Here is a 22800-nt window from a genome sequence, read left to right on the forward strand (position 1 = left end):
TAGCTTTATGCAACATATCCAAGGCAATGTTTTTAGCTTCATATATTCAAGTCACTTTTGTATTTCTGCAAAGCCTTTCTAATATTGGACCAGCCTTTGCAAAGATGTTAAATTTTTGCTTCACATGAATAGAATGCTATGAACGTATTTTCTACTGGCTTTCCCTTCATTTCTCGTTGCTGATTACCTGGACCAGGTGTGTTCAGTCAATCAGAATGAGGAGATGCCTGATTGAGCCAATCAGCAGAAAGGAGAGAATAGGAGGGGTGGTAGATCTCAAGAACCAGGATTGGACCACTTTGATCTTGAATTAAAACTTAAACTGAAGTTAATGTCTTATGCAATTTATCTCCTATGAGTATCCTGTACACAATTATACAACAAATCCCACAATGCACCACAACAGCTAATGCTGGCCTATATTTCTGATTGATGTTCCTGAATTTTTACTTCTGAATGTTTTATGCTTTTTTTGTTGTATTAGGTTTTAATTTCAAAATATTTTAAAGATTTATTATATTTTTTTAATTAATATTTTTATATTCTTAACTAATAGATTTTAATGGTTTCTGTGTTGTTTTTTTTATATTTATTTATTTTGTGTGGTGATTGTAAAATATTAAAATTTCCAAAGTCACATTTAAGGTGGTCCCTAAAATATCCAAAATAAACATTATAAACAGAATCCTTCCATCCATGGATAAGGCATAAGCTCTGTTAGCCTTGATTGCTGAGCTTCTAAAAATGTATTTTAGGGTTATAACATGAGACAAAACGTCAGAAATGATATAACTAGAAATATACACAAATATACAGATCTAAAAATAAAGAGAAACATTTCAACTTTGATTCAAAGTTGGTTCAAAGAAACTAAATGATAAAAGTAGTTTGACTGTAAAAAAAAAAATGAGAATGCCAAATCAGCCCAACTTTCACAGCAGAAAACGAGTGAATGAAAGTATGAGAGAAGAGGTGGATTGCACAGGTGAGCTGCCAGCATGTCGCTGCATTATTCATCAGGAGCCACTTCAGTTAAGCCCTGTATATGGTATATTTAATGAGCACTGTAACACAGACAGTTAACTTTTGAAGAGCCACAGGTTTAAATCACAACCATTTACGGTCTTTTCTGAAAGAAGTACATTTTGAACTCGAGTGTCTCTTCACAGAGCTACACTGGCCAATTGGAGGAAAAGGATTTAGCAGATTTTGAATTGTGCAATGAAATGTGACAGAATATGTAAACTAAAATGAATAAGAATATGATTCTGACAACCTTTTTTTCAGTTAATGAACAGCAGCAGTTGGATCTTTGAGATTACTAGAAGCCATTTTTAAATAAAAAAAGAATAAATTGAGCCCAAAAAGCTATTTTTTGCTTTTGGCCGTACAGCGGTCTAGTTAGTTACCTGCTGAAGACACCACAATCTACACTGATCTTCCAGATTAAGACTTGTTTTTGGAGCAACAGGCTGTAAATGTTTGCTAAATATGCAAAGACTTTAATTGTATGTCGTTTATTAAGCTTACGTCTGATGTTGCACCGATGAAGAGGCTTAAAGTCACGAGCGAAGAGCTATCGACACCCAGAAAAACCTTGTTGAGGGCTATGGGTGAGTGCGTGCGTGAAGGGGCAAACTAATATGTGGACAGCTGGTCAGACACATGAAATTGTGCTAAGAAAAGCACGACGGGGGGTGAGGGGGGTATAGAGAGATCAAAGCAGCAGAGGAAGACAGACAGAACTGAGAGAAGAAAAAAAATACAAGAGATGGAGGATGAGGAGAGATGGAAGCTGATCTTGATAGAAGAATAAGTAAGTCATTTTAAAAACTGTGCAACCAAAGAAACACAATTTGCAACACTTGTGATTTTATTTATTGAGCAACTTGTCCACAAAAACAGCAGATTTTCTGTCTTACTCACAATATGTTTTCTGTGATTTTTCTTTCTATGTACCTTCTGTTTTTTCCTATCTAAATCACTTCCTTCTTGACGGCTCCTTCCACTCTTCTGTTATGTATCAATACCATACTGAATAAAATGTGAAAAAATGTCTGTTTATTAGCCACAAGTCTAATCACTAAAATACCTTCTGATCTTTGGTCTTGGCCTTGCTTGCATACAGACACCAGACATTTTCTTAAGACGCTTTTGAAGTTCTATCTATGCAGTTCTAGTTTTGCTTTCCTTTCTCTAAATTGTTTTAACACAGTTTTTAGAAAAATGTAAATTTGTAAATAGTCAAAACATCAAAAACAAACACAGAGGTGTCCTGTAATCCTAAATATTTGACTGTTATTTAGCTTAGTTTTGGTTACTAAAATGTGCTTTAATCTGAGTTCTGATGTCATTTCAGGTTGTTTTTCATGCATGATAAATAAAGAGTTATACTAGCATGGTAATAATTTGTATTACCTTTAAACATTATGTTGAATATGCACCAAATTACTGCATTTTATGGAACTGTCAGATATAACAGATGTGTTGTCAAATGTATTATTTTCTACAACAATTTGACTAAGTAAGAAGATAATGCAGTTGGTGCTATTTCTAAGATATGAATCAGATTTAGTCATTTCAATCTGAATGTAGGTAAAACTATACATTTTCATAGTAGTCTTTTTTTCCCAATACATGTAAGCATGATTGAGTCATCAAGTTCTGATTGTATAAAATATATGAGTTTTGAGTATAAAAAGTCTTTTTGAAGCCCACTCAAAATTAAATGTTTAAAAAAAAGGCACTCTGACACTGTATGCTGGTAGCCAAAAAATAAAGAGGCTGAGGACCAGTGAGGGTGGGAGCCACTATCTGGGATGAAATATGAAGCTCAAGATCCAAACCGATCATGTGCTCAGAAATGACTCAGAGCAGAGAAGGCGGTCCTGGAAGAGAGATCACCACGGGGCGACCAGTTCCTTCATGGGACCATTAGACCATAACTAGGGTGGCTAATAAGTCCTACCAATAGGCAGCGTAGAAGCACTCATCCTGACAGCACACGAATAAAGCCCTGAGCACTAGAGCGATAGAGGCTCAGATCTACCACACCAGACAAGACCTGAGGTTTAGACTCCTGAGATACATCTGAGACAATCCAACACATGGCTGTAGGGTGTAGGATGCTGGCAGGGAAAGCATACACGAAGCACCACAACTGAGTGGCTGGAAAATGTGTGCAGAATATGGACCGGAAACTCCAAAGTTAAAATGCGAAACACCTCAGAAAGTTGCACAGAGTGAAAGAGCAAAGATCCTGTGGGACTTCCAGATACAGACTGACAGGATGGTAATAGTGAACCAACCAGACATTGTAGTGGTAGATAAAGAACAGAGGAAAGCTTTTGTGGTGGATGTGGCAGTACCAAGTGATGGCAACATCAAGAAGAAGGAACATGAGAAATTGGAGAAATATCAGGGAGTCAGAGAGGAACTGGAGAAAGCTTGGAAGGTGAAGGTGACAGTGGTGACCATGCTGATCAGAACACTTGGGGCAATAACTACTCAACTGGAGGAGTGGCTAGAGCGGGTCCTTGGAGAAACCTCTGACATCTCAGTCCAGAAAAGTGCAATGATAGGAACGGCTAAGAAAGGCATCTGGTAGGACCCAAACTTGGAGGAGAAACCACCCATGGAAGGTGAGAAGAGCTTTTACAAATACATTATATGAATATTTCCTTTTTTTCACCCTTTTTTAATCATGGGTATTTTGGGGGATAGTTTCACAGAAGACAATATGGATCCAGTATAATTCATGAAAAAGAAAAAAATATGCCATCTATAGAATAAATGCATATAAATGTGCCTAATGTATTAAATCCTTATATTTTTTCAGTGTATTCCACATTTTATCGTCCATTATGATTAGATTTGAAAAGAGCCCCAGTGCCTCTAAAATATTCAGTCATGGTAGTTAGTACTAAAAGGAAAGGAGAGCCACTGCTCATCAAAACTCACAGAATCTCAGTCACAGTCAGACTTTCTGCTAAAGAGCAAACTCTGTTTGGTTTATCAAAATAACATGTTTACTTTATCTCCCATCTTGGTTTTAAATTACATCTTTTGTGCAAATAGTTTTAACTTTTTTTTCTTCTTTTTAAAGTTAAAAAAATCTGAAATGTTTTTCATTCAAAGAGCCACGAAAACCACTGATTTTAACTTAGGGTATGCTAGAATTATTATTATCACTGCTTTTAAGCCATCCAAATCTTCATCCCATCTGACAGCACTTTTCCTTTGACCTCCAACTCCTACTTAGTTACCATCTCTCTCTATTTATCTTTGCAGCTCTATGAGTTCTCCTTCACTTGTTTTTATTTATTCTATTTTTTTTTTTTTTACTTTTAAGTGTTTTATTAACCTATGGCATTGCCCCAGAAGAAACAACTCTTAATTTGCAACAGTTAGCAACAGTTTTACTGAAGGCCTTGAAATATGCCTACACAGTGTGTCTCTTTCTTTTGTCTAAGCGATTACTCATTGTAATGTGGCTGCTCTCAGCGACCATGGTGTTGCGTGACAAAACAAACAGGAATTTAATGCTTTTATAGACAAGAAATCAAAGCATCACAATGAAAAGTGAGAGAACAGAAACTAATCTATTAATCTTTTCTGTCTAAAAACACCATTAGTACTAACTTTGCTTTAATTCTCTTTTAATTGCATTAATATTGTTACACACCAAGGAGATGACTTAGGAATAAGTACATAGATAACTTATGGCTTGTTTGATGAACAAGTAACAGTAAAATAAATGATTACATCAAATGTGATTCTTTGGCCAAATTTAAATTCTTCCCCTATCCCTACGACTTCTCCCTACCCCTCTAATTGTAAGAGCATTTGGAGCTTTAGTGGTGTCTGAAGTAGGATGTTAAGGGAAAGGGACTTAGGGCTATCTAAGTTATAAACCCAATGGTGTAATTATTTTCTGAGCCCTGGCAGCTATCTGCCAACATAGTTAACCAGCGACTATTGATGACGTCATCAAGTGTTAGTAACGTCCAATCTTGAAGACACCACTATTCCATCTCTCCATTTGGAGGGCTAAATGTAAAGGTTGGAGGAAGCCTTACCACGGGCTCACACTCCATCCGGTCCGGCTCCCGTGCGGACGCTGGAGCGGTCTACTTACGCAAATGACTCACATTGGCTGTGGATACCTGCGGTCGTGCTGCAGCCACAGGCTCTGCTGCTGACCTCGCAAGACTCCAAATTCGTGTAGGTTCACACAATAATCCACCATTTATCCCTCATGATCTCTCCTGGGGTCCAGATGACCCCACCCTTACATTGATGTGTGATGACAAAGGTGGACAGGATTTTATGTCTGCCATGACATCAGTGAAGATAAAAAATCCTTGAAAAAAAGAAGTTCAGGACGATGTCTTGTGGGGTCCATATGACCCCACTTTTAATGTAAACATGCATGCCTAGGATAGCACAAGGGTTGCATAAGTACTTGTTAACAAACCCTCAAAAAAAAAAAAAAATGAAGCATTTATTTTGCTAATGACTGCTAAATCACATTGAGTCAATAATTTAGTATCTTTTCCTCTCTTTTTTTAATTTTCTGACTTAGGGTAAAATGCTCAAACACAGCTGCAAGCAGCTGAAACATTTTAAGAGCAGTTCCACATTTGCATATATTTATTTTGCTTAAACTCAGCTATAAACAAAACCTATTTCTTAGGAGGTATGATCTTGTTTTTATAGATACATACAAAATCTTGGGCAAAAGCAATATGCGAGCTAAAGAATTGAGCACTGCAGAGAAACAAAACGAGGAGCTTTTAAAACATATGGAACCGAGCAGAAATGGTTTGTGTATTCACCAAGTCAAATCGAAGTGTATTGTTTTGCACAGGCTGAGTTCACAAGGAGGATTGTCTAACTGGAAGAAGTATAAAGACGAGGGATGTAAGGGGCATGAAAAATCGGAATCTCATGTGAATGAAATGGGAGGCTGAAGAGAAAAATATGAAGGCAATACTAAAAGATTCATCTGTGTGAAATGCCTTGGGCAAGGTATATACAAAAAAAAGCAAAAAAAAAAAAAATCTACATTGAAACTGTTGCTGGAATGTTACTTTTCAAAACTGTGCAAAAACAGGAAATTCTCTAAAGGGAGAATAATATGTTTAGAAGTAATGATTCTAAAGAAATTCCACTTTAGCAACGACAAAACACCACAAAAACCCAACAATATATCATTCATAAAGAAATAATTGAAAAGCACTTTGGAGAGAATACGTGAGGATATTTAAAAAGAAGACAGGTCAATGATGCTCTCTGTCGCTGCAGATGTAACAAAATAAGACTTTCTTCAGCACTTAAATAGTACTACATCAGATCTATTCATAAGTAACTGTTACAAAGCCAATCATCTATATGCAGAGAGGGCTCACTAAAAATCACGAAGAGGCTGAAAGAGTATGGGCTTGATTATAATCCTAATCTCCTAGGCCAAAGAAATGATGAGGCTCTGTGAATGTTAGGCAATTGCAGCAGAGTTGCAGCCAGAATCAAAGCAGAAGCTTTTCTGAGCAAAAATGTCTCATGCCTGTTGATGTTAAATCACTCCCTTGAGGTTGTTTTCCTTTTATTATGCTGCAAATATGGTGTGCGCACGTCAGACTTGTATGTTCACTGCAAACGTGACGATTTTATACATGTATGACAAACTTCACAAAGAGAATTGCAGCTGTAAAGGGAGTACTACCTGAAGTGGATGTAGGAGACAGTTGGGGGAGATCAGTGAACACGGGGGCTCCTGACACAACACAGCTCTGTTTTTTTTTTTTTATTTCAGATTTAGCAGAATTCTTTGAGACAGCTGCTTTCTGGCAAGCCCCTACCTCATCCACGTACTGCAAAAGACACACTATGTAGCAGAATGAAATGTAGAGTCATGTTTTGATAAGTTCTGTAAAAAACTAGAAGCTCCTTAGAAGGTTGAAACTGCAGTTAAAGTAGGTGGACATGTTGCCACATGAAAAAAAGGAAAATTAATAATAACAAATTCCTACATTATGGTCTTACTGTGTTAGGGTGTGTTCAGACTAAAAAAAAAATCCATTGGTTCGGACAGAGTCCACTTAATTTGGTCACATCCTGCACCTTGTGTTTGGTCTGCCCTCAAACTGACTTTTCTGTTTCAAACCAAAGCTTGTAAACAAAACCATGTGACTAAATATATCTTCAGTTATTGACCAAGAATTGGAGGTGCAATCCTTGTGGGGATTGCTTATTCAAACTATATTTCGCTGACATATTTCCAACGCCTGTATCAACGTTAGGTATAGCACTTATTATTTCGGTTACTTTGGTATGGCGGCGGCATCCTGCAAAGCGGTTACTGAGGAGATGACGACTAAGAAGGTACGGTGATAAGTATAGATTGTCAGGGAAACAGTCTGAGAAGCAATGTGCATCACATTAAACGATGTTTTAATGAGCCTGCATTCATCTGACCACATTTCAATGAGTTGCTGTGTCTTGTTGCTCTGCTTCCCGTTTACATCCCTTAATGCCCGGGTACGGTGGCCGTTTTGGTTCAGTTTTCTGCTCTGAGCACAGAGTCTATTCAGACTGAGGAAACTCATGGAGCTCAGTCCGACTGGAAACAAATCGAGACCATTTTGAAAGATGAGTGAGAGCGTGGTCTCTGGTCCTGGACCAGGGTCCGTTTGGGTGTATTCACACTGAAAATTTGTTCCAGATTATAGGGGAAAATTTAGTTTGTTTGTTTAAGAAAACCAAACGTGTCCAGTCTGAATATGCCCTTATGTTTTGGAACTCTTCTCAAAGTCATATAGTTCATAATATAAAAGTATTGTGATTGTGCAAAAAGTAAGCAAGAAAGATGCAATTCACATTTCTTAGAAAGGATGTCCAACAGGGCAAAAAGAAAAAAAAAATCAAAAACAAACAAAAAAAAAAGGATTTGGATTTTTCAAGGTTCAAGATACACAAAAGCACACCAAAAATGTCTGCTTTGATTCTCCTTTAAATGCTTGCTTTTTGTGCTTTTTCTCAAGTCAGTAAGTGAAGTAGCTTACATGGCACTGCTGGAGATTTTTTTCTCTTCATTGCTAAAGCTATTGAACAATTTTAATGGTTCTTTCAATTTTTGGACAGGTATATTTCACTTTCTTTATTTGTCACAAAATTACAGTTTTGTGCAGATTATCTTCAGTATCGTCTTCTGCCATTGTTGACTTCTTTGTGCACCCAAAGTGGAACTTCTTTGTGGTTATGCTAAGGATTACTGAACATATTGAGTAATAATGATAATTATTAAGTAATTATTTAAGTAATTAAGTAATAATGATAATTGAATGCTACTTTTGCTGTGTACTGTAAGGAGGTAAAAATTAATCTATTAATCTAATTAATCTAAAAAATGTGTATATAACTATAATCTATAACTCTAGAAGTTTTAACAGAATAGTCCAGTTGACGGCAGTCTGAATACAGACTCAATACAAAAAACAAGACTTGATCCAGATTAACAGACTTTTTTCAGTTGGAATACATGCCTAGTAATAGTTGTGCTTTTGTATTCATGGTTATAATTCTCATGATGTTTCCATTGAAGGTAAAGAAAAGTGGGAAGGAGAAAAATTTCCACTAAAAATTCACAGTTTGGGCAAGATAGAAGAGGCCACAGCTACTAGTTTGGCCTCTGCGATAACGCTCAAGTCTAAAACCTACATCTGAAGTAAGCCAGTAAGATGGCTAAAAGGCAAAAACACTGATTATATAGTGCGTTTTGTGTGAGAAAGCACACCACCCTAAGCACATTAACCCTTTTAAGATTTGAGCCACTGACAACACAGGAAACCCAAAATGTTCATATCAGCAACTTTGCATCACCCAAAGATCCTGATTGCCCACCTGCTCATCATCTCCTCATCAGACAACCTGTTATAAGGACATTCACACCCGCCAGCCAACATCGATCCGACTGTTCTACTTGGGTAGAGTATACCGACCTTAAGCTACTGTCAAGCCATGTTTAACAGTACTGTTCCTTCATCAAGGATCACCAGGATTTCCCCTCATGGTGCCACTGACTTATACCATCCAAAAAAACTCTGCTCTTCCCTACAACTTCACAATAAACCACCTACTCTTTAACTCGTTGCCCCGCATTTTGGGTCCACTACCACCAGTTCCGAACGCTGATACAGGTTGTGAGAAAAGAAGGGACCATAAAAATCCCAGAACTGTCTTAGTTCCAAATTTTTTTGTGCATATTTTCTAATTTTACACTCTTGCAATGATTGTTTCTGTACTAGCAAAGATTGACACTTGCCTGTATGTCTAAAAGAAATGAGCAAAAGAATGAAAGTCAGATAGACATATGACACGGAAAAGACCACTACATTTTGTTGGATTTTCTTTAGATTAATTTCTATGTTGGTCTGCAAACAATTCTTTTACTTTGTGTCAGTGGTAAGCTGGGTAAAAGATCTGCAAATAAACCCTTCTTAAAAAGCATATTGAACACATATTACTCAATTCCAAAAGACTGTTAGCGATCGAATTAAATGCCCCGCCGAAGCTTAGGCTGAGAAACTTGCCATTCAAAGTATTATAAATATTCTACTAAACCGTGAAAAGATAAACACAATGCACAGTGTGTCAAAAAGCATCACATCACAAGTGTGATGTTTTGCTTGAATGTGCAGCAGCATATAAAGACAAATATGAAACTTTACTTGGATACTATATGAAATTGCTGCACAAGAACACTTGGGTTCTGAATCGTCAGCTATGCTGCTGTTATTGAAACTAACCAAGCACACAATATCACTTGTCTTAGAAAGATGTGAGGTTGCTCACAGAAACACATCCTGCTTTGATAGTGAGGACAGGGACAATCATTTTGCTACTCGATTTAATAGAAAAACTGTTTTTCTTTATTTCCCTGATTGTCGCGTTTCCTTCTTACTTTTCATTTGGTGTATACATTCTTTACTTTTTTTTTTTTTTTTTTTTTTGCTTAGGAACATTTTTTTTTTACTTCATCCTGGTTAGTAATCTTAGCAATTGCTTATCTTTTAGTATTTCCTGGATAGTAAAATAACATGAATGTATCAATAATGTTATAATTGTGCATTGTCAAAGTCACATAAACTATTTTATATGTTTACAAAAAAAAGAAATTTCAGCTAATTTAAAAGTAAAATCATGTTTTCATTTATTCAGGGGCCCCAGTTTTCATGACTCATGACTAAAACAAACAAAATGTTTCGAGGGATTTAAAGGATTGTAACTGCAGATACCAAACTGACATTCGGTGGGTGTTGCTAAAGTTGGCTGAATAAATACAGGTTATTGAGCCAACATTGCACCGGTGTGTTTCTGCCCAAAGAGCAAAAGGTTTTCAACTGCTATTGCTGTGATGAATGGATGGAAACATTTTCTGGATCCGTGCTGTATTAAAAATTGTACTTTATTTGCAACTTAGGATGCTCATTTGTAGTTGTCAAACAGGAAAAATACAGCTGAGTTCAGTTGGTGCATCAGTCAGGTCATTCTGGCATTACAGACCTCAGTAGCTTCAAGTGTTTGATAGATACAAACAAAAAGTTAAATGTTAGCTTCATACTGCCTTAGTGACATTTAAGTCAAAATACATTTAGGATTTACAAAACTGCCTTTTCAGATCCAGGGTCAAGGGTTACAGATTTAAATCAGCTTTTCTGTGGGCACTGTAAAATGTTGCAAGTAAACAAAGTTAAAATCATAAAAGCTTAAAGTAAAAAAAGTTATTCACAGATTGAACCTAAAGAAACTTTCAAAGACAGGCTAATGCTTCACCCACTGAGACTCACACCAGAGACCCAAAGGGCACAAAAGAAGACTGATCACTCCGTTCTACTCAGCACTATGTTGCCCGTCCCCAGCAGTGTCTTCAAAAATGTGCTAAACATCAACAGAAGGGCTGTGCTGTGAAGAGAGTGATCCCACACACCTCTCACTCGATCTAAATAGCAGTGGGAATGGGTTCAGCAGTAGCTTACTGCACTTAAGACCAGAGCCTTCTGAAACTACGTAATGTGCTACTCCTCCACTGATCTTTTACATTGAGGACTTTCGGGGGATGCAGCATTTGAAACACTCTTGGCACAGTTCAGTTACTTTCCAATAACGTAAGGGCCAAATAACTCCTGGACCAATTACGATAAATGATAGAGCCACCGGGCTGGCAAAAGGTTGCAGAAGACACCTCTCATCAGTTCACTTGCCAAAACAGTTTTTCATGGCGCTGTATCTTAAATCAGCAGTATGGTAGGTACATAAGAAGTATTTCCAGACTCTGGATGTTGTCTTAAAAACGTAAGTGAAACCCTAAACAAAATCTGTCAGTCAAGAGAAGCCCTGAAACATGCCTTTTGATTTAAGAAATATATAATCAGTCAATTCAGTCTACGCAGTGGTCATTTTCTTCTCCAATTTATCACTCGTTTGGTAAAAAGGATCTGAATGTGACCTGTTTTTACAAATCAACTTAACATTTCCAGCTAGCCTCCGCACAAACCCACTGCTCTGCAGATTGCATTGTCATCCCATCCACTCAAAAAGCAACACATATGAAATATTTTCAAAGAAAACCTTTACTGTACCATCAACCTCTAAGACAACTTGATTCACTCCCGGCTCATTCCTCCCACACAGGAACAGAACAGTATGAATAAGCATCCCACATTTTGCCAGCTTTGTTGTTGCTATTCTTTCTGCGGCAATATTACACTTCCACCACTAACCAAGCAGAGGTGATGCAATTCATCAATAACTTGATTATTTATTTACTTTTTGTTCAATATTAAATATATTTGATGAAAAGTTTAATGCAACTAGTATTGTATTTTTTTTCTTACTTTTTACTATATACTTTTTCATTTTCTTCCACTTGCTTATTTTCTGGAATATAAATCAACCACAGCAGTAATGATTTTTATGTAATCCACTGTTGTACTCTGCTGAACTTTTCTTTGAAAGATCAAAGCAATTAAGATAAGTCACAGAAGCACCTTTTTGTTAGATGTAAGACTACATGTTTCACACTTGCAAATTGAAATAACATATCCTGTAACTCCATCAGTATTCGAGCTGTGGCCAGGCCAGATGCAAGTTTCCACCGAAAGAAAAAAATACATCAGAAAGAACAAAATGTCTTTTAAAGTTGAATCAATTAAAAACAGAATATCTCCATGGTACCACAAAAGAAACATGTTAAAGATTAGAATAAATCGTAGCAACCAGCTTAGTTGGATACTGAAAAAAACGCTGAAGAAAAAGTCTTATGTCTGTGGAACACCAGTTGTCCTCACATCTTTTAAATTATCACTTATGTAGAGATGGTTACTGTCATACATAGGAGGACACTTCAAACATCTTAACATCTGCTGCAGTTATGCTATTGTTGAAGTGGAATTGCTGGAGAATCCCTTCATTTCTGGACAAAGTAGTCAGAAATGACAGAGTAATTTTTCTGTGACATTGAGTTTTCCCCTGATAGTATGAATAAGGTCTATCTCATCTAATCTTGATTCCGTTACCTAAATATTAGCATTGATATTTTCAATAAAAACTGTCCTATTGCATACATTTCTTGCCTGCTTGCTTTTCAAGTCACAAAATCCACGGAAGACATTTGGGAGAAAAAATGTGCAACTAAAGAGGAATTATGTATTGAAATCAAGAACGTCAGAATACCAACAGTAGAGGTGAGTGTTTTCTAAATCTAAATCTATCAGACAAAAAGGAGAACAGAAAATAGAAAGTACCCCGTGATTACACCACCTATCTGATGGGTGAAGGTTTAGTCAAGTGTAGATTATAGCACTAAATTAGAAATTAAGCACATTTCTGTTTTGTTTTTCATCCCATTAATATGCTGTTAAACATTAATTTTCTGAGAATGATGTGACAACTATAAAATTTTCATAACTGCTGAAAGCAAATCATTCCCCGCCTCAAAAAAGCACAGTACATGGAAACTTACTGTTTAATATTTCGGTTAATTGGAGCTTGAGAAAGACACCTGGCAGGCACTGCCAAGCCAAGCAGAGTACTACACCAGTGCTTATGCCTCGGCCACATGCACCCGTGCAGGGACTTGACCCATAAGGATAGTGGGTTGTTCGGGCCCGTGGAGGGTTATATCTTAAGGGGAGTGCAGATTTGTTTTCAGTTCCCTCGAGGCTTGTGCGGCCACCATGAAAATGAAATGTACGATTGTCGTGTGTGTGGGAAGTGTATCGTGAAGAATTTATAAGAATAATGTAAGTTGCACAAACTTTTGACTTAGAATTTTGTGTAGGCCACTTGAATGTCCCACACAGATTTACCAGTCAGACATTTCGGATCCACCCCATAAGAACAGTTGTGACTAAAGCATTGAAAAAAAAAAAGTATTTTGAGAAACTTATTTTTGTCTGTGGAAAATGAGTTTTGATCAGTGTGAATAAGACTCTGACAAAGGTACTCATTAGCTCAACCCACAATCTGCTAAGAATGAAAGCATGTGGTGGTGGGGGTGGGGGTGTGGGGGTGCACTGGAGTTGAGCAGCCTGTCTGCCAGTTGGTTGGTCAAGGGTTCAACTTCCAGGCTAGTCAATCACTGTTGTCCTTGGGCAAGACACCCAACACCCCACAGTCTGAATTTGTAAAACTACAATATGCAGCAAAGCAATACATGTTGTTCCATCAAAGTAAAAGTAAAAAGGTAAGGTTTTCACTTCATTACTCACAATATTATTAAAGTAAGGCTAAAAAAACTTCTAAAAATACCATGACCAACTATAATATTCTAACAACAAAAGCATTGCTCTTCAATTCTGGACTGTAGTGCTGACGAACTTAACTGTTTTAAATGTCCTTCCAGCCTGACTTACATATCTAGTGAAGCAGTGACATTGGGGTTTGGGGTAAAACTTCAATGGAACTTCCCTTTAATGGATGAAGTGAAGAAGTGTGGATGGAACTCAGCTTTGAGTCAGAGGACGTGAAGGGTGAGGATAAAGATGCAGACATAGAGAAGGAAGCAAAACCAGACTGCAGATGAATAAATCATTTCAAACCTCATTTTTAAGTTGCCAGGCGACGGCTGTCCATCATAAACTGATACTATATCGAAATCTTCCTCCAATGCCAAAGTAATGAAGGTTAGCTGGATTCGATTCCTCTCCCCTGTTATTATCAGCCATGTACAGTTGGCATAGTTGGGATAGCCATGGGGAAAACCAGGAGATTCTATGGTGCCGTTGAGGCCTTGGACTACACCCCCACAGGATTCAGCTGAAAGAGAGAGATGAGACAAAAACATGAGAATATTCCAAGTGTAAAAAAAGGCTTTCGAGTATTTGTCCAGTTCTGTATGGATACCAGCAGGACCAAAATAACACATATAAACACAATTGATAAAGGTTAGACATACTTTGGTTTAAAGTATATAAGAGATGATGGTTGAACAGACAATAAGGCAAACAAAACAGAGCTTGTGTTTTGTTTGTTTTTGTCTTACATTAAAAGTAATGAAACACATAAAAGCCTCCCTTGACAGCAAAGCACACGCCATTCACTTCTATGCAAAGCAGCTTGAAGATGACAACATATGGCATCTACTGAGATTCCAGCTTCTGTTAGATCATTCTTACATCATCAGTGGTACAGTCTACATATCTTCAACCAGAAATAACTTATCATGACATCTGTGCACTCATGCACACTCAAGCATGCACACATACGTTTTAACAGAATGGACTATGTGAAGAGGTTATCGGGCCAATGAAAACCCCTGATGTCCATCATTTGAATAACAAAAAAAAGGAAAGATTCAATGTTGGACTGTCAAACTTTGGTCATTTTTATATTTTTAAGTATCGCAAAGAATAAATAAGTTGCTTAGATGATATAAATGTCAAAATGGACAGTCAAAAATACAAACTCAAATCACCCTTTTTTCATCATCTTATTTACTTTTCTTCTTGAAAAATAATTTAAATGACCAGCTCATATTTGAACTATTTATTTTTCTTTTTTTCTACTATTTCTAACTTGCTTTTTGTCATTTTAGCTGGTGAAAGATCAGTCAAAACAGAATAAAGCAGGTAAGTGATATGGATGAATAAATGGCTGGATGCTACCTGAGCCTTGCATAGTTCAGGAACCCAGTTGTGGCATCTTTCTGATTATTTCTTGGAATCCTAGGCTAAGCTTGATAGGAATTTCCCCTCCTGGAAAGATTAAATAATAATAGTTGTCTGAAATGTTTTCCTCTTATGCATATTTTTTTCGATTGCAGAAGGATGGGATCCAGATTGGTTAGAAATGCTGTTATTACCTTTCCCAGATTGCAGGGAGGAAAGAATTGCTTCTCTGAGATCACCACTGCGTGTTTTGTCTTTGGCATTATGTCAGCACACACCTGACTGCCCCAGAACAGTGGTAGGTATTGAATTTTTCTAAGGAGCCACCAGAGAAAATGTAACCGTTGTGGAGGTCCAGATCAATAGGCTGAAAAGAATTCAGGTACATGTCAACTCTATCACCTAACAGTAAAAATTAAACAGTGTGACTTTGATAAAGAGCAACTGTATGACTTATAAGGGACACATGCTAAAAATACATGATAATATATAAATAAATAAACATAAAAAAACTATGAAGAAAAACACTTTTTTCTTTAACTAACTTAGAAAGAGCTGTTAAAGAAATTTTCATTTGTTTTTGTTTCCAACTTAAATTATCATTGTAAAGTTACATATTGATTAGATTTGATTAGTAATTTGATCTTGTGCTTTGTCTAAGTTTGGTAAGACACATTGGACCTCATAGGTGGTATCCAATAAAAACAAATCTAAATGTACTTTTCCTAAACTGCCTCCATTAGAATATAACGGTTTTTAGTTTGTGGATATGGATAAAAAACAACATTATGTTAAGCTCCTAAGCAGCAAACAAACTACAAAACCGCAAAAAAGAACACAATCCAAAACCACAAAAGGAACTATCCAGGTGAGAAGACAAGAGATTTGTAATCTTACTTGCATAAACTTCAAAGTCTTTGACTGTAAACTTTATTTTGAAGTTTTCTGTAAAGATGATCAGCTAATGTGTATGTTTTTTCTAGGTTTAGCTTCTGAGTGAGGGTAGTTTCTCTGGCTAAGCCCTAACTTGACGGATGTGCTAATGTGCCACTTTGGTAGGTTAGTAGTTCTTTCTGTAATAAAGTCACATCAACAGCAAATGCATGTCTGCCATCGAGGCTGGACCTGACAGCTCTGGGATCTTCTTGCCTTTCTACTCACAAAACATGTATCTCTGCTCTCAGACCCCATTATCTTTTAAGCACTTTGCCCATGCTGAGCAACTGACAGCTGTGTGGTAATGGATTTAACTGTATTCAGTCAAACTGTCATTGGAAAGTGCTAAAACTATCTTTGAATCCATAATCTACTGGCAGGACTGCATGGGTTTGCCCAAAACGATACCAAAGAGTGCTTTGATAGATATAGAAATTGAGGTATTTTAGAGCCATTACTCACTTTTGTGTTCAAAATAATTGTGTTTCATTGTCACATTCCTAAAACATTTTTTAACATTATACATTTGGCTATTATTGCCATTGTTGGATACAAATAGTTGTAAGATTGACATCTAGATAAAAAACATGTCAGCAAATAATAATTGATAAATTTTTTCCACTAAATTCTGTGCTTTATTGACATTGAATCACAATAATATAAAAACAAAAAACTCTATAAATACATAAAAATAAAAAAAGTGGCATAATACCTACTTGTATAGAGTGCATGTGACACGTGTCAATAGCTGTACATGTATGTTAACTAAAACTGACCTCAGAGATAAGATCTTAACCAATGTGGGTACCAGGAATCCCTGTTCCCAACAACAAAGATACAACAAAGTACCTTCTGGCAGCCCCCTAGATGACATGAATACAGCTCTTTACAGAATCCTACAACTATTACTGAGACCAAAGTGCTAATGTACACAATGGCAACTGTGATCCTTGAGATTCTTGGCTCTGAGGAAAAATTATATATCCTTTACAGCACCTTTCTACCATGATTAAGGCCCAAAGTGCTTTGCAGTCACAAGTCTCATTCATCAATGCACACAAACACACTTTCACACACTAATGGTAGCACTGCTGCCATGCAAAGGGGCTAACCTGTAAGCACCAGGAGTAATACAGGGTTCAGAGTCTTGCTCAAGGACACTTTGCCACATGGGTGGGCAAGGTATCAAGACCAAAGTGGCATGTAGCAACTGCTAGCTATTGAAACAGCAGAAAAGTGTCATGAGTAAAGGGATGTCCAAGAATAATAACCAACTAATCTTACCGAAAGCACTGAAACTTGTCAACCAAAACATACAACCTTAGCTACCTGCCTGAAAAGCTACATTTGCCCAGAAGGATAAATTAGATGTTTGCTACTGAACACACATTGTACTCTCAATGACAGTGTAACATGGGTAAAGACTCACCAAGCTGGAGACTGAACAATATTGGAGAAGCATTTGGAATAAAAACACATCAGATGACAACAATGCCCATTGGCTTGTAGACTTGGGAGCAGAATATAAAGACCTCAAGAACAAAATCCATTCCATGGCAGTGACGAGCATCCAAGAAATAATCTCAGATATTAAGAACAAGAGAGCACCAGGCCCTGGCATACTCCAGACCAACTGGCTACGGAAGCTGATGGCACAACATGAACACCTGGCAACCCAACTGAATAGCTGCTGGTGGGTGGGACCCACCATGAATCATCAGTGGGATCAAGAAAGTGATTGGAACACCAGGGGAACAAAGCACCAGGCACTGGTGGATAAAGTAGTTGCCCAAGACTGTGTAAGACCAGATGCAAAAATCTGTGTACAGCATAGATTGAAAACAAGGAACCTTACCTACTCACATGTGGATTCTAAAAGTTTAAAACTGTACAAGATCAACTGGACATTATTTTCTTAACCAGAAACTCAATGGGTTTGTTAGAAACAGGCCAAACCACCAGGTCAACATCAAGAGCAGCATTTACCTAGTACATCATTTTCTCCACTGCTGTTCAACAAAGGCCTAAACTCAGTGAGTCAGATTATCAGCAGGACTGGTTACGGATATCGACTACGACATGGAACAACCGTCTGCCACCTACTTTACAGTACATGTATGACGTAAAGCTGTAGAAAGAACAAGCCATGAACTAAATAATCACTATCCAAGATAAAATATCATATAATTTATCATACAAGATGCTTAGTAAATACCTCATAAATATATTTTATACAGTTACATCAATAGGATACTTTACAATCTGATGAACTCGGATGTCCTTAAATAAACAACTGGGAAATAAATTATTTCTCTCTCAAGAAACATTAGCAATAAAAAAAGAAGGTACAGACCTAAAGTTTGGTTTATATGCAGCAAAATCTGAGGTGTGAGAGCAAACAGGGGGCAGAAAGCAACGCACCGCCCAGTTTGGAATAGCTTGGCTTTTTAGCAGAGATGAGAAAGCATTTACCTTTACGAACTGCCAAAAAAGATGAATGGCAATTGTTCAATATTCCTGAGGGATCACACCCATTTGCCAAGAACAAAAGCCTGTGGACCTGTGCCAGGAAAAGGGTAGACTGTGGAAATATCCTAAAGGCATCAAAGTTTCGGCAGTGCCCATCTTGGTTCTCAAAGTACAAAACGGATTCAATTGATAAGATTCCATACCTTGCACACAAAAGATGTTGGTCAAGCTATAATTTGCTTTTCTCTAAACAAAGCATTTGATGACATATGTGTATCTGGCTCTGACATAGGATATGTTCAGTTATTCTTTCTGAATAAAGGCGTCTGAAAATGGACATTTCCAAGAATCATTCTTAATAGTCTACAATCCAAATGTCATTTCTTTTGTCTCATACTAAATCCAACTCTATTCTCCTCTTCCCTCTTTTCTCCACAGCTACTTAATGGACAGAAACTTATTTGTATGTGAGTTTGGTCAGCAGTAATTACATCTTATGTAGAGATGTAATCAATCAATTGACCTCGGATCTCAGATAACACACAAACAAACTAACAAAGGTCTTTGATACACTCCAGAGATTACCATCACAACCCACTCAAGAAGATGTAAAAAAATATGCTTATTGGGTAAATCTGTAATCTGTGAAACCAAACACAATCTTAAACAACATGAAACTTAGAACTTATCAAAGGGTGTTGATTTCATATTTAGAGATCACGAGTGCTTTATTGCTCAGCATTTCTTTGTTGTCGTTCTTTTTAGGCTTTTTTTCCCAACGAAAATTGGAAAACTTGCTCAAAGACAAAAATAAAAAACAGATGCTCTAGTTTGTCTGAAGTAACACAAAGCCCATAAAATCAGGTAAATATCTACAAACAAGCTCCAGCAGACAAGCTGGCAGTGACACAGAAACACACATTCATGCGTGCTTTCACATTCTCATACGAAACTTCAAACCATCTGGAGTGTCCCGATTAATTTCAGATTCCTCTCCTTTCTCTTTCCAACCTAATTCACCTCTCCCCCTCAGCCATATTTGTGACTGTCTCTCATTCTGTCTTCAGTTGTTTCTCTTTTGGTCTGTCATCTATTTCCCAGCCTGATCCCCCTCTGTCTCTTCTTGAACAGATGGGACACTTGCATCAACCCCATATTGTTAACCATAGTGGAGGATTCCTTCTGGTCTTCTACTTAGCTTTGTAAAGGATGTTGTCACTTTAAAAAAATGTTAAGATATTTTATAGGAGTAAATTATTTAAGAATCCAGTAAGTAAAACATTACTATTAGTTGACATCTATTGAATTAAAAAAAAACATGTTCATATTTCTTAATCTTAATCATATATTTTACTTCTTTTCTTAGATAATGAGGGTTTGATCAACACTTTATTGCAATCTACACAAAGTGGACATACATTCTCGTTATGATTAAGAACAGATTTATCATCTGCATAGAAAACCATTTTCCAACTGTTGATATGATACTTTTGCTTAGGGTAAAATATCGGCCTTTTTTGTTTTGCTAAATACTAATTTTTTTCCTAGAGATCTTAAAGTCATGCAGATCAGATGTAATGGGAAAAAAGTGTTTAAGAGGATAAAAAAAACCTTCATAAATACTAAACACCCATTGACTGAAGTAAATAGATTTGGGTGCAAGGACACAGAGAACTGTGCCTTTGATAAAATCGAGTTATTGTGGCATAAATTATGAGGAAAATACTTCAAAATAAAATGGAAAGTACAATTAAATAGTGAAGACATCTCAAAAGTATTATGAAAGCGATGTACAGCAGCAGTAAAGCAGGTCAGCAAAATATATTGTGCGTTACCCACAATGCCCTTCTGACTGGTACAAATGCTCTCGGATGGTTAGTCATGTAAAATAATTTAGTTTTCATAATTTCCCCAAAATATCTGCTTTATTTGTCATCTGACATGCTTTCTATTTTTTTAAAACAAACTTTATTGACCTTCTCTTTATAACTGCCTCTTCATCAGACTGAGGAAGAGAAAGTTAAATACCCTTAATTTTAGAAAATATTATTAAGGCTATCAGAACGACAATAAATTCAATATATATGTCTAATCATGACAAATAACAGACTAATAAATCCAGGTAGTTCTTGTTTTAACTGCACAGATTTTGCCATTTGATTTGGTGGAAAAGGCATACAAAATTTAGACTTTGAATAAGTTATAGTAGTCGACAAGCTTTTTCTCTTGCAAGGGTAAAAGTATGGAACAATTACCTTTCAATGTTTTCCCATTACCTTAAGCTCAAGAAAAAAAAAAAAACATGAGGGATATTTCAAATTTAAATGATTTACTTGATCACATGGTCTAAGGTGTAAATCTAGATTTCTCAATAATAAGAAAATGAAAATGATTGAGTGATTGGTAAAGCTTAGATCTGCAGTAAGGTACACAATAAGATGGGAATCAAGATTCTTCTGTTATGTTAATGACAAGTATGTAATAATTATTTTAGTTTACACATAACTTTAAAAAATATATTTATTTTGTAATAGGCAGGTTGAACAGTTGCACTTCTATTCTGCAAATAACACACAGTATGTTGATTCTATAGCCAGAGGCAGACTTTACCATTACGCAAGGCTGAAAATAGCTCTGGGCCCAATGCTACCTACCAAGTGATTTAAATAACATGGGCAAAAAACTTAAAGCATATAGTGTAATTTATGGTGAATATTTTTTTTAATAAAGGTCAGCTAAAATATAAGTGAAACTACGCAGCAAATTCCCATACACATCGAAATCCTAATTAAACATTAGCAGTGGTGTAAAATGCAGGAAGACTGCACCGAAAGTGTATGTGGTGCAGGACAGCATGCCTCCCGCAGAGCTTGCACAAACATTTCAGGAAGTTGTTGCTCTCAGCTGACAACAGCAATGCCATCTAACTTAAAAATGCTCCTGAGAAAACATACCGATATAATAACAAATTAATTACAGAAAATAGTTGTTTGACATTTTTATTACAGTGCTTCACTTACTGACCTGGTGGTCTCAATACAGCTCTTTGGGGACTCACAGCCCTGAGCTGCTTCCCTCAGCTCTTTTCCTTTTTGACACATTCCTGGAGCACATATTGTTGCCTTTGAGCCCCCAAATCTCAAGCCACATTTAATATTGCATTGGGGTAAAATTTGACTGGTTAAGACCATAAAATACATAAAAATAACCATGGTAATTAAGGTGGCATCAGTTAACTTGGCCACATCTGTGCAGTAGAAACTTTAGAATCAGGCACAATAAAGGACACCTACCAATTACCATTCTGGTTATGCAACATTTAACAGTCAAAGTACATACAGGGAGCCTAATAATCTCCATTCAACTAACCTCCTTGCTAAGGTTGGTTCATTTAGCAACATTGAGGCAAATAAATGCAATAGTGCAAACAAGAAACCCTGTTTGCACAACGTTTAGAAGGAGATGTGCACACACCACAACACCTCTAGCATCTGGTCTAGTCAGCAACCACTGGGGTGTGCTGCTAAGTTTATAACACAAAAGCCTTAATGGTGCAAGAAAGTGTTGCTCGAGTCATTGCAGTTTTTTTTTTTTTTTTAGTCAGCAGAAAAAAGTTACTATTTATAGAATCACAGTTATTAAGTTGGAAAAAGTTACATAGAAGAGGACAAACGCTGCTTTTCTCCTCTACCTTTCCACATTTCCTGTAGCTGGACAAGGAGAAGGGTGATGTTTAAGCCCTCACCTTCTGCTCCTGGATTTGAAGCCCAACAGTAACAAATGTTGCAATGCCTTAAATAACCTCTGGGGATAGTTTCCTGCTGACTTCTAACCAAAAATACAACCTATGAACATTGTTGTTTCCTTAAAAAACAGTTTGCTGTATTGTTTGTTTAGATGCAATGCGATCGCCACAAGCAACACTACAGCTTGGATGTATGCAAAAGGTACACTTCTCTTTACTTGCACTCTAAACGATCCATGCCTGACTTGCATTTGTGTTTGGCAGCTAGAGAAAAATGACAAAGGGTGAAGCAAACGATTTCCTTGCATAGCATGGCTACGAGCTAGCTGGAGGCGGGAGCATTTTCTAACCTTTGTCACAAGACACACTATAAATGTATTAGATCAAAAGAATGAGTTGTGCTGATCTATCAGTCTGGCTTAATGTTTCTATCACAGCTTCACCGTCACTTTGTGTGCTTGGTGACATGAGTGCCATCGATAT

The 22800-nt window shown here is 36.9% G+C and overlaps 1 protein-coding gene across 1 annotated transcript in view; it reads right to left on the bottom strand.

Moving 5' to 3' along the window:
- The window catches only part of LOC112160491 (CUB and sushi domain-containing protein 1), a gene marked incomplete in the record, with an annotated part of 398036 nt that overhangs the window by 269497 nt on the left and 105739 nt on the right, over nt 1-22800 (bottom strand). The window contains 1 exon segment of the mRNA XM_024295052.2: nt 14100-14316. Within this exon segment, the coding sequence (XP_024150820.1) occupies nt 14100-14316 (217 nt within the window).

This window comes from Oryzias melastigma, linkage group LG3 (genome assembly GCF_002922805.2).
Source record: "Oryzias melastigma strain HK-1 linkage group LG3, ASM292280v2, whole genome shotgun sequence".
Lineage (NCBI taxonomy): Eukaryota > Metazoa > Chordata > Actinopteri > Beloniformes > Adrianichthyidae > Oryzias > Oryzias melastigma.